Raw genomic sequence first — 12,497 nt, 5'->3', positions numbered from 1 at the left:
GTGAGACTGGGAGGAACCGGCTTCTCCCTCCTGCCCCGCCGGTGGCCACCCCCCAATCGGAGCGGATCCCTACCGCTGACGATCTGGGACTGCAGTTTGCTGGTCTCCTTGAAGGACGGTATCAGTAGCGCTACGAGGCCCTTGAGCAGCGCTGGGCACACATCGTAGTTGACCAGGTCCTTGATCAGCTCGATGGCTGGGGAAGGCAGAGGCGCTGGAGAGGCCGGCCGCTCCACTCCCCACCCCGGCAAGGAAGCACCCTCCCCCTTCTTTATCGACCTTTCGTAGCACCTGTTTCTGGCCAACAATGTGCCAGGCGTGGGGACAGCTGGCCCTGCCCTCCTGGAACTGGGGGTTAAAGAGGAGAGGGAGGAGGGGGCCGAGGTCCCCCGGGATTCACAGAAGCAGCTAGAGCGGGAAGAGGAAGGCTTTGAGGCTTAGAGGCTGAAAAAGCTGAAGGCCGCGCAGAGGCAGGGCTGCCTTCCGCCTTTGAGGAATCTAGTAGGTTTTGTGGCGGAGGGAGGGGTCGGGTCTTCAGAGGGAAACAGGATGGGGAAAGACAGGGGGTGAGAAGGCGACAGAGCAGGTGGCTGGGGATGTGTGGCAGAAAATGAGAAAAGAGACAAGGCTGACAGAAGTTTAGAGAAACTTTGAGTTTCTGACGAACCCTGGTCCAGGCCTTGTTTGCCCAGGCTCTGTGCTGAGCGCTCTCGGTATCCCGCTGCCGGTATTGGGACCGACGAGGTCCGCTTTGCACCAGCACAATTGTAATCCCCATTTTACATTTGAGGGGATGAGGCACAGAGGGGTAAAGCACTTGCCTAGGGTACCACAGCTAGGAAGTGGTGGAAAAAGGAGGGAAAGATTGGGTTAGGAAGGAGGAAGGGGACTAGACTTTATTGAGGGGATTTTCTGTAGCTACTTCCCAGTCATTCCAGCTGTAACTCAGCCTTTCGGCCAATCTGCATAGGAAGCCTACTGTGCCCCAGACCAGTTTGGTAACAAGTGCTGTAAACTGGGTCCGTGGGCTGTGGGAATACCTGGGAAGATGGAGGAGGGCGGAATATTTTTGTAAGAAGGAGGAACCAGAGGGAGACAGAACTGGATGGTAATGCGGTGGTACACCGGATAAACACGGTGGGTGGGGTGGGGTGTGTCGGAGCTTGCGGCCGTGGAAGACAGAAATGCGCTCTCCCTCAGCTTGAGAGTCAGTGCCACCAGTCTCTCTCTTCACTTACTCCGAGGGGCAAAGTTGTTTCCCTGATTAGCTTATTTGCATATCAAAATGCAACATTATATTATGTTTTAATAACTAAAGTTACCCGTTTTATTTTCTTGTTAGGACATCTTACCCAGTAAGAACATGGTGATGGTGATGGTTTAGTCGCTAAGTCGTGTCCGACTCTTGAGACCCCGTGGCCTGGAGCCCGCCAGGCTTCTCTGTCCTTGGGATTTTCCAGGGAAGAATACTGGAGTAGGGTGCCATTTCCTTCTCCAGGGGAATTTTCCGGACCCAGGAATGGAACCCGGGTCTCCTGCATTGCAGGCTGATTCCTGCATTGGAGGCGGATTCTTTACTGACAGTTACCAGGGAAGTAAGAACATATTTAGGGATAATTCTCTACATTGGAAGAAGGGCTTTTGTTGGTAGTGCAAAGGCACCACAGGTCATAAGGGAGTATCTGGGAGAATGAGCACTGATGGTAGAGAAATACATGCTTTCGTGGTTCACTTTCTCTTCTGGTTACCTTTTGTGTCTTAGCAAAGACTTCTGTGAAGAAGAACGATTGAGACTGGTGGTGTGATCTTTTGAGGTTTTACTTATTTGAAGCTAAATATGTAGACTTTGTGGACTTCCTAGGTAGCTGAGTGGTAAGGAATCTCCCTGCAAAGGAGACAATTTCAGTCCCTGGGTGGGTAAGATCTCCTGGAAAAGGAAATTCTCTTGCCTGGAAAATCCCATGGACAGAGGAGCCTGGTGGGCTACATAGTCCATGGAGTCACAAAAGAGTCGGACTCAGCAACTGAACAACAATTCCTGATGTGTAGAAATACAAGTAGGTTCTGAAAAGTAGAAGGTAGGACCAACTTGCATTAGAAGGCAGTTTCAAGTTTAAGCTGTAGGTTAGGAAATAGGCTGTCTGGTTCCCTGCCCCAGCTGTTAAGTGAGGCTTTACAGAAATTATTGGGTTTCCCTGATAGCTTAGTTGGTAAAGAATCCGCCTGCAATGCAGGAGACCCCAGTTCAATTCCTGGGTTGGGAAGATTCGCTGGAGAAGGGACAGGCTACCAACTCTAGTACTCTGGCCTGGAGAATTTCATGGACTGTATAATCCATAGGGTCGCAGAGTCAGACACAACTGAGCGACTTTTTTACTTTTCTTTTTTTTTTACACAAATTATATAGCACATTTACTTGTGAACATAGGTGCAAAAATTCTTCACAAAATATTAGCAAATTGAATCCAGCAGTATGTAAAAAGAATAACGTGCCATCTGGGAAAGCACATATATCATCTTCATAGAAAAAAAAGTTTGACAAAATTAAATCTCAATCTGGTAAGAGCTATCTATAGAAAGCTATAACAAGCGTCATATCTAATAGATGAAACATTGGAAACTTTCCCTTTTGGATGAGAAATAAGGCAACCTCCCACACTTTCCTCTCCAGGAAATCTTTAGTAAAGAGTAAAAGATAAATCATCTGAAGAGAAACCAGAGTACACTTAGCTACATTTGTTTTCTTAACTGTTTTCTTAACTGATTATAACTCTCCAAGACTGGTATCTATTCCTGTACTATGGCCACTCCTCCAGGAAAATCTGTAAAAGAGAATTTTGGAAAAGATGTACTATCTTTTTCTAATCTTTGGAAGAATTTGTGTAAACCTAGAATTTTTTTTGTTGAATGTTTGATAGAATTCTCTGAAGCTTCTGATCCTATGGAAAAATTAATTACTGATTAATTTTCTTTAACCGTTAGAGGGCTATTTGGGTTTTCTACTTCTAAGCCTGTTTTAGTAAATTTTATTTTCTAGCTGTTTTCATCTAAATTTTCAAACATATTGAAAGAAGTTTTCATTATATCATTAAAAATCATTTTAATGAATGTACCATCTATAACGATGTCACCTTTTAAATTCTTAGTATTGATATTATGTTTTTTTTTTTTTTGTATCAGTTCCCTTTGCCCTCATATAGCATGGAAGTAACACAGATGGATTTCATTACAAAGAGGAATCCTGATTTCAGAGAACTTGAATGCTATATAGTAGTCAGCAAGCATGCCTGCCCTTTGCTATAAAGGGGGAAACTATATTTTCCAAAACTGTTTGCCAAACAAACATCCTTGAAAATGTAGTCTGGAATGAAGAGCATTAAGTATGTCTTTTACAGTATATGCAGAAATGTGAAAGACCTGTCTCTATGGGAATTGTCTCCTAGGATTATTTTTCTTTTGCTAGAAGTAATCCTTTAGCAGACATGCTGGCTCTGTTCCTGAATTTCCAGGGAAAGCATTCAGTCTTTCTTTATTAAGTATAATGTTAGCTGTAGATTTTTTTTTTTTTTTCCTGGTAGATGCCTTTTATCAAGTTGGGAAGTTCTCTCTCTCTTTTCCCTTTTTTTTTTTTTTTCGGTCATGCCATGTGGCTTGCAGGATCTTAGTTCCCTAAGCAGGGATTAAACCCAGGCCCTTGGAAATGAAAGTGTGGAGTCCTAACCACTGTCCTGCCACAGAATACCCAGGGAAGCTCTTCTCTAGTCCTATTTTTCTGAGAATTTTTAATTACAAATGAGTGTTGAATTTTGTCACATGCATTTTCTGCACTGATTGATCTAATAATGTGATTTTTCTTCATTAGCCTGTTAACTTGGTAGATTAAATTGGTTGATTTTGGGATATTGAACCAGCCTTGCATTGTTGGAATAAACCTTACTTTGTCTCAGCCTGGTGTTCCCAATCACAGAATCAAAGAATTATCCTCCCAGGAGTAAAATTCTCAAGGATGTCTGGTGCTACCTCTTCCAGTTCTTGACAGTCTGGGGGCAGGCCTTCTGGGGCAGCCCTTTTCCCTTGTGGGCCAACCTGATTCAGAAACAGCTGGCCACTGCTTCTGCACTTTCTCTTGCATCCAGTTCTACTGAAGAAGCCCTTGCAATCCCAGCTATGCTTCACTCCAACCTCTGATTACTCAGGTATGGTTCTAATTTGGAATCAGAGACAGCAACAGTGTGGAGGGAAAGCCACCAGCACACTGAGCCTCCCTGGATTCCCCCAAACACTTTTCCACTTGGACAAAAATGAAGCCTGGGATGCCTCTGGACACTTGGCAGCTCTAGCCTAGTGCCACAATCCCCAAGTCTTTCTCACTTGTTCTTTTATTTTTTGGTCATGAAACCTTTTCTTCCTTTTTCTTGAATTAATGCTGCTTGGTTTTGGGGTCTGAATACTTGTTTCCTCCTTATATCTGACTACAGGGGCCTGGTCAGCTACAGCACAGCTCTCAGTACTAGCTGGGTACTTGTCAGGCACGAGCTGGTGGCACCTTAGTGCCAGGATGCCCTGGAAAAACTGCCTCCCTGTACCTCAGAGAGTTCTTCCTGCATCAAGAAATGATTCAGTGAACATTCAGGCTAAAAATGAATAGATGAAGATATTTCAGTGACATTTCCCTGACCAACAATGGCATTCTCCACCCACATGGGACCAAGCACTTCAGGAGACAAACATCTGGTTCTGTCTGTTCACTTTACACCAATGCTTGAGGCTTAATTGATTATGTATCTGCTCCTTGATTATGCATGTAGATCCTTTACAAAATAAAAATTTATTCACTGAATCACTTTTTATTGAGTTTTAAATTTCACAGCTGTCACTGTTTACAGCCAAAGTGGAAGTGCTAGTTCCTGCCCAAATGTCTCCTAAAGAACCACAGCTGGTTACAACTCTATACCCTGTGCTAGTTACTCATTGTATCAGACTCATTCAGAAAGCAGAAAGGAGACCTTTGGCAGCTTTGCCTGAAGCCTGTGGTGCTGACAACATCCAACTGGCCTAAATTGAAGCTGCCGTGGATTTATTCACTGGTTGATTCATTCATCTAACAAAAGACTTCTTGAGCATCTTCTCTGTGCCAGATCCCTGTGCTAGGGTTATCAGGAGGCCTAAGATACAATCCCCGCCCTCAGGGATGACAGTTTAATGGGGAGTACCAGTAAAGAAACTGGCATTTATGATGTGTTAAAAGAGCCATGGGAACAGCTGGGCTGGTGTGAGGGCATGTTGAGGGGGTGGAGAAGGTGGCAGTGAACTGGCAAGGCCATGAGGAGAAGAGAAGGAAGGAAGAATGTGGCGGGTGCCATGTTGGATAGTGTGTGCCACCCTGGTGGCCAGGCAAGCTGGGAGGTGTGGCTGGCACACAGGGTGCTAGATCATTGAGTGAGAACCAAGGCTGTGAGATGGGTGGTAGAGCTAAGACAAGCCAGCCTCAGCTTCTGGAGGCTTTGCATGCACCCACCACCCTATAGAGCAGATGTTTTCTCATCTTTCATTTCAGAGAAGACTTAAGACTTGGAAATATTGACAAGCTTGCCCCAGGTCAAATAGCTAATGAGTAGTGAAATAACTCTGTTGGATTCCAAAACTCATATTCTTCTCCATTAAACTAAGCCCCACTGCATCCTCTTTGGTGGAGGACCAGGAAAAGAGACTGTGTCGCGCCATGAGGGAGAGATGGAGGTCAGTGTAGATGTGAGAAATACAAAGACTTGAATTACAGCAGTGGAGACTGAATGGAGAAGGGGGAGCAGATCTGAATGATACTGAATTAGAGTTGACTGGTCTTGTTAGAAGTTGGTTGAAGGTGGGAAGCAAGAGGAGATGATGATTACCCATATGTCCAGCCTGAGTTGATTGGGTGCTTGTTTTGCTAAGACTGGAACCTCAGAGAATGAAAGGTTTGGAGTAGGAATATCAGGATTCTAATTCTGAACATGGTCAGTGACATCCAAGGGGAGATGTCTAGAAGGCAAGTGAATGTGAGGGTCAGGTCCTCAGGCTCAGGAGAGAGATTTCAGCTGCACAGCAGCCACCCAGCCACTCTGACCCTCAACCACAAAACCAAAGTAATAGTGACGCCTGCCTCATCAGCTTGTTGTGAAGACTCAAGGAGGAAAGAGCTAGAGCAGTACTTAGCATATAGTCAATAACTCTATCTAAAGGCATCATTGTTGTTCAGTCTCTAAGTCGTCTTGACTCTTTGGGACCCCGTGGACTGCAGCATGCCCGGCTTCCCTGTCCTTCATTATCTCCCAGAGTTGGCTTAAACTCATGTCCATTGAGTCAGTGATGCCATCCAACTATCTCACCCTCTGTTGTCCCCTTCTCCTTTTGCCTTCAATTTTTCCCAGCAGCAGGGTCTTTTCCAATGAGTCCAGTCTTCGCATCAGTTGGTCAAAGTACTGGAACTTCAGCTTCAGCATCAGTCCTTCCAGTGAATATTCAGGGTTGATTTCCTTTAGGACTGACTGGTTTGATCTCTTTGCTGTCCAAGGGACTCTTGAGAGTTTTCTCCAGCACCACAATTCGAAAGCATCAATTCTTCGGCACTCAGCTTTCTTTATGGTCCAACTCTCACATCCATACATGACTACTGGAAAAACCATAGCTTTAATTGTATGAATCTTTGTTGGCGGAGTGATGTCTCTGCTTTTTAATATGCTATCTAGGTTTGTCATAGCTTTTCTTTCAAAGAGCAGGCATCTTTTAATTTCATGGCTGCACTCACCATCCACAGTGATTTTGGAACCCAAGAAAGTTAAATCTGTTACTGTTTCCACTTTCCCCCCATCTATTTGTGAGCTATTATTATTTCCTTCTTCTTTTTTTTTTTAGGGGGCTACTCTCCCATCATACTCAAACCCCTCATGTGCATAAAATGAGACTGAAATGATTACCTTCTGACCAGGAGATGTTCCCTGGAATCTAAGCTTACTGGATTGTTTTACCTTTGTATATTTGAAATGTAAATACGTACCAAAAGAACTTTGCCATGAAAAGCAACATATTTAGTATCAGCATGCTTGTAACTCACTTTAATTAAACGTTGTTGTTTTTGTTTAGTCACTATATTGTGTCCAACTCTTTTGCAACCTTTTAAAAAAGGCCCTTCTATAGCCTGCGAGGCTTCTCTGTCCATGGGATTTCCCAGGCAAGAATACTGGAGTGGGTTGCCATTTCCTGCTCCAAGAGCTATTATTTCTATCATTATACATGGTAATTAAAACCACGGGAGTGGGTGAGGTGCCACAGAACCAAAAAGAAAAGAAGAGAAGACGACCTGGGATTGACTCCTAGGAGAAAAAGAAACCAATACCTAAGGGACTGGTGGAAGAACAGGAATGTATGAAAGGCTAAGAAGTAGTGTCCAGAGAGAAAGGAGGAAGCCAGGACAGCGTGGGTCTGGGAAGGAAGGGATCAGAGTCCTCAGGGAGGAGGATGTGATCAGGAGGATTTGGAATTGAGAGCTCATGCCCAGTGAGGCTGATAAGCAGCTCTGCAGGGCCCATGCCCATTAGTTTGACAAGTAACGCATTGGGTACCTCTCAACTACAGCGCTGGCATTGACTGAGACCCAGTAAACAAAACATGCAAGGAGCATGCCACCAACGCTTGAAGGAAACTGCAGTGCAAGGGGAAGGATTCCTCCAATCCAAAGAGGAACCACAGAGCCCATAGCCTGTCAGCACCGAAAGCAAGCTCTGTGATCACCTGTCTGATAGATGCAGAAACCCAGAACAAAGACTTGCCCGAGGGATCTCAGTGAAGAGGAGACAGAGCTGTAGCAGCAGGCTTCACGTTCATGTGTCTCAGAAATGGCACTGCATCTGGGAATTGTGGCTCTGTCAGGCAGCCGTTTCCAGCGCTCTCAGCTCTGATGAAGTTAGTTTTTACAATTCTTTGCTCCTGCTGCTGCTGCTGCTGCTGCTAAGTCGCTTCAGTCGTGTCCGACTCTGTGCGACCCCATAGACGGCAGCCCACCAGGCTCCCCCGTCCCTGGGATTCTCCAGGCAAGAACACTGGAGTGGGTTGCCATTTCCTTCTCCAGTGCGTGAAAGTAAAAAGTGAAAGTGAGGTCTTTACTCCTACAGCTGGCGAAAACCAGTGTCCTGTCCTTTTCGTCACACCCAGGCAAGACTGCCACCTACTGGTCACACTTAAGACGTCCACCTCAGTGCCATCCATACAGAGCTTTGCTTCCCTTTCCAGTGGCGCTGCGGAATGGCTGCGCTGCGAAATGGGTAATCACTTCAGTATTCTTGCCCGGGAAATCCCACGTACGGAGGAGCCTGGTGGGCTACACTCCATGGGGTCGCAAAAGTCGGACACGACTGAACGGAACGACTCACTAAACAGAACGACAGAACGACTTTCACTAAAATCTCGCTTACTGCAAGGTGCGGACCAAAAAGAAGTATGTCCACAAAGTTTTCAGTATGTCTCCTTTCAAGAGGTGGAGCCCAATTCTCTCCTCCCCTTGTGTGTGGGGTCAGCTTAGTGACTGCCTTCCAATGAAGAGAGTAAAACAGAAGTGACATATGCAGCTTCAGAAATTAGATTATAAAAGATACTGGAGCTTCCTCTCTGCTGTCTCTTGGATCACTTGCTCCAGGAGAAGCCAGCTGACACGTTGTCAGAACACTCAAGCAGCCCTATAGCAAGATCCACGTGGTGAAGAACAGAGGCTTCCTGCTGACAGCCAGCACTAGCTTGCCAATGAGTAAGTGAGCCATCCTGGAAGTGGGTCCTCCAGGCCTGGTCACACCTTTGGGTGATGACAGCCCAAGCTGACCACCTGACTGCAACCATATGACACACCTTGAGCCAGAACCACTCAGTTAAGCTGCTCCCAGATTTCTGATCCACAAAAACTGGGAGATAATAAATGTTCATCTTCTTTTTTTATCTACTGGATTTTAGAGTGACTTATTATATAAGCAATAGGTAATGAATATAGATGGATTGACTTAACAGCTTTTGTGGATTTCTGCAAAGTTTGAATATAACGTCTTTCATGTTGCCTTCATGGCAGCAATTTTAAGGAATCTTCATTTGTCTTTGCCTGAGCTCTCTGAGGCTGCGGTGGCAGTGGGTAGGAGCAAGGAGGGGAGAGCTGATGAGAGAACTTGCTGGAAGTCACCATGCTATATGGCCGAGACTGCCCATCCTTGAGAGAAGAGGGGATGGGAGGGGGTTCAGCAGAGAAAGGGAGCGCAAGGGCCAGAGAAGGGGGCCAATGAAGGGTAGGAAGTGGGTATGGAGGGACAGAACTTCTGCAAACTCAGAAGTTCTGGCTCCTCCCAGTTCTCTTAGGCCCTACCAATACAACCAAGAGGAGCTGCTATACACTTTAACTTTTTTATTTTTGACTGCCCTGGGTCTTCATTGTGGTGCTTGGGCCTCTCTAGTTTTGATGTTCGAGCTTCATTGCCCCATGGCATGTGGGATCTTAGTTCCCCAGCCAGGGATCGAACCTGTGTTCCCTGTATTGGAAGGCAGGTTCTTAACTACTGGACTACCAGGCAAGTCCTTATACTTTAAATATTTAAAGTAAACATATTTTCAGTAAGTTGGTGATTTGGTGAACTGGGCACTCAGCAAATTGGTCATCTGGCCAGTTGATTTTTGGGTAAGCATACATTTGGCAAATTAATTTACAGTGATGGGTCAGTTTCTTATTAAGTCATACATAGTAATTTTTATGATCCTAAGATAATTTATTTGTAACAGATACTAATATATTTATCCACACAGATATATATTTCAGATTCCCAACAGAATTAATTTCTCCTTCCAAAAAAGTTTGTGACTTTGACATTTCTCTTCAGGGAGGGAGACCAGTGAGTGATGATTAAGTCCCCATCTGCCACTAATTCCTGGAATAGCAATCCTCCCTGGGAGGAAACTGCCATTTTTCACTTCAGAGTCATTATAAATGGAGATAAATTCCAGGCAGGACCACTTTGGAGAAGTCCCCCCTTAATTTTAATTTTGACTCTTTTAGGTTGAATGGGATCATTATTTTAAAAAATTCTAAAATCTTAATTCTATGGGGAAAAAAAATCCTCAGAAATTAGCAGATGTAGGTGTCAGAACTTTTTCCCTGGTTATTTCTATGAGAAAGTGAATAACAGATGAGAATGGACAATCAGAATCTGCTGCAGTGGGGACCAGAAAGCCATGACTTGGTCTCAGGTTTCCTCTTCCACTCTTTGTAAGAACCTGGAAGGGCAAGGCATTCCCCACGACCTTCAAGACGGGGCTCATGGGGCTCCCTGAACCACAGCTCCTCCTGGGGCCCCTGCATGGCTGTGGGGGAGACATAATGTTACAAAATCCAGCTCAGACAGACAGACATATTTCAGGAAACTGCATGAGAATATTGAGAAAGGGAAGAAAGAGGAAGAAAGAGAATCTTATCTCACCTAGACAGACATAGAGCCAGCACCACACATGTGCCCCAGGTGCCACACGTCCCACTGCAGTCGTTTTAAAACTTGGTCATAAAATTATTTGATCCTCCTCCCATCAAGAGGTAGAAGCTGCTTGCTTCCCTTGAGTCTGGGCAGGAAGTGACACTATGTGACTTATGAAGCTAGGTCAAGAAATGCTATGCAGCTTTGGTCTGGAGTGTCTTGGAAGCTTGCTCAGGCTGCCCCCTCTGGGAATCTGGCCACTGAGCTCAGAGAAGCCTAAGCCACAGAGCTACAGGGAGAGGCCACGTGAAGGTGTGCTGCAGGGCACAGGCCCAGCTCTGAGTCCCACCTTCAGGACCCAGCACAAGCCCCAGTCTGCTGGTGCAGCTCAAGGCTGGGACTAGGGCAAGGCAAGTGAGGCATCTGCCTATGCTGCAAAATTGAAGGGAGGGGCCAAAATCCAGTAATCAAGAAAGATACTTTTTATTTTTATTATTATTTTTTTTATTCTTACAGGGTTATCATTACCATCTTTCTAAATTCCATATATATGCGTTAGTATACTGTATTGGTGTTTGTCCTTCTGGCTTACTTCACTCTGTATAATAGGCTCCAGAAAGATACTTTTTAATACAATTAAAAAATGAGAGCAAGGGGCTTTCCTGGTTGTCCAGTGGTTGAGAATCCGCCTCCCGATGCAGGGGACGAGGGGTTGATCCCTGATCAGGGAACTAAGATCCCACAAAGCTGAGGAGCACTAACTCCTCAAATTGCAACTAGAGAGGCCCACAAGCCACAATGACTGAGCCCCTGTGCTCCAGAACTTGTGCTCTGCAACAAGAGAAGCCACCACAGTGAGAAGCCTGCAAACTTCAGTGAAGACCCAGTGCAGCCAAAAAAAAAAAAAGCAAAACAATTTATGATGAACAACCTATCAAAATGTTATATAAAAACAGAATTGGTAAGGGTTTCCCTGGTAGTACAGTGGGTGAGAATCCACCTGCTAATGTAGGGGACACAGGTTCAATCCCCGGTCTGGGAAGATTCCACATGCTGCAGAGCAACCAAGTCCTTGTGCCACAACTACTGAGCCTGTGCTCTAGAACCCACCAGCCACAACTGCTGAAGCCTATGTGTTGAACACTTGTGCTCCAAACAAGAGAAGTCACCTCAATGAGAAGCCTGCACACTGCAACCAAGACCCCCGTTTGCTGCAACTAGAGAAAACTGCATGCAGCAACGAAGACCCAAGCCCAACTGCAAGTGAAGTCGCTCAGTCGTGTCCGACTCTTTGCGACCCCATGGGCTGTAGCCTACCACGCTCCTCCATCCATGGGATTTTCCAGGCAAGAGTACTGGAGTGGATTGCCATTTCCTTCTCCAGAGGATCTTCCCAACCCAGGGATCGAACCCGGGTCTCCTGCATTGTAGGCAGACGCTTTACCGTCTGAGCCACCAGGGAAGTCCAACACAACGAAAATCCAGTGCAACCAAAAATAAAAACAAACAAACAAACAAAAAATGCAGTGTCAGTAAGAGTGCCACATGGAGCCATATTGGAGCCTGAGAGAAAAGGAAAAAGCAGTGATGGTCACTAGCTTCACTCTAGTTCCTGTTGTGGCCCCCGCTGTCTTTCAGCTGAGGCCCTGGATATCATGGAGCAGAGATAAATTATGAATCACCTTCAAATTCCTGACCTACATAATATGTGACAATAAAATAGCGATCGTTTTATGACACTAAAATTGGGGTGGCTTGTTATAAGAAGTTCAGTTCAGCTCAGTCGCTCAGTTGTGTCCGACTCTTTGTGAACCCATGAATCGCAGCACGCCAGGCCTCCTTATCCATCACCAACTCCCGGAGTTCACTCAGACTCACATCCATTGAGTCAGTGATGCCATCCATCCATCTCATCCTCTGTTATCCCCTTCTCCTCCTGCCCCCAATCCCTCCCAGCACCAGAGTCTTTTCCAATGAGTCAATTCTTCGCATGAGGTGGCCAAAGTACTGGAGTTTCAGCTT

At 45.5% G+C, this 12,497-nt stretch overlaps 1 protein-coding gene across 1 annotated transcript in view; it reads right to left on the bottom strand.

The window, feature by feature from the left end:
- Positions 1-12,497, bottom strand: part of LOC104994360 (chromosome unknown open reading frame, human C1orf228) — a 46,640-nt gene that overhangs the window by 1,232 nt on the left and 32,911 nt on the right. Inside the window, exon 6 of the mRNA XM_010847892.1 lies at positions 18-196. Coding sequence (XP_010846194.1) covers positions 18-196 — 179 coding nt within the window. The remainder of the gene's footprint in view (positions 1-17; positions 197-12,497) is intronic.

Source organism: Bison bison, unplaced genomic scaffold (assembly GCF_000754665.1).
Source record: "Bison bison bison isolate TAMUID 2011002044 unplaced genomic scaffold, Bison_UMD1.0 scf7180017864256, whole genome shotgun sequence".
NCBI lineage: Eukaryota > Metazoa > Chordata > Mammalia > Artiodactyla > Bovidae > Bison > Bison bison.
Note: the sequence above shows the minus strand (reverse complement) of the source record. Positions and strands in the feature narration are given on the sequence as shown.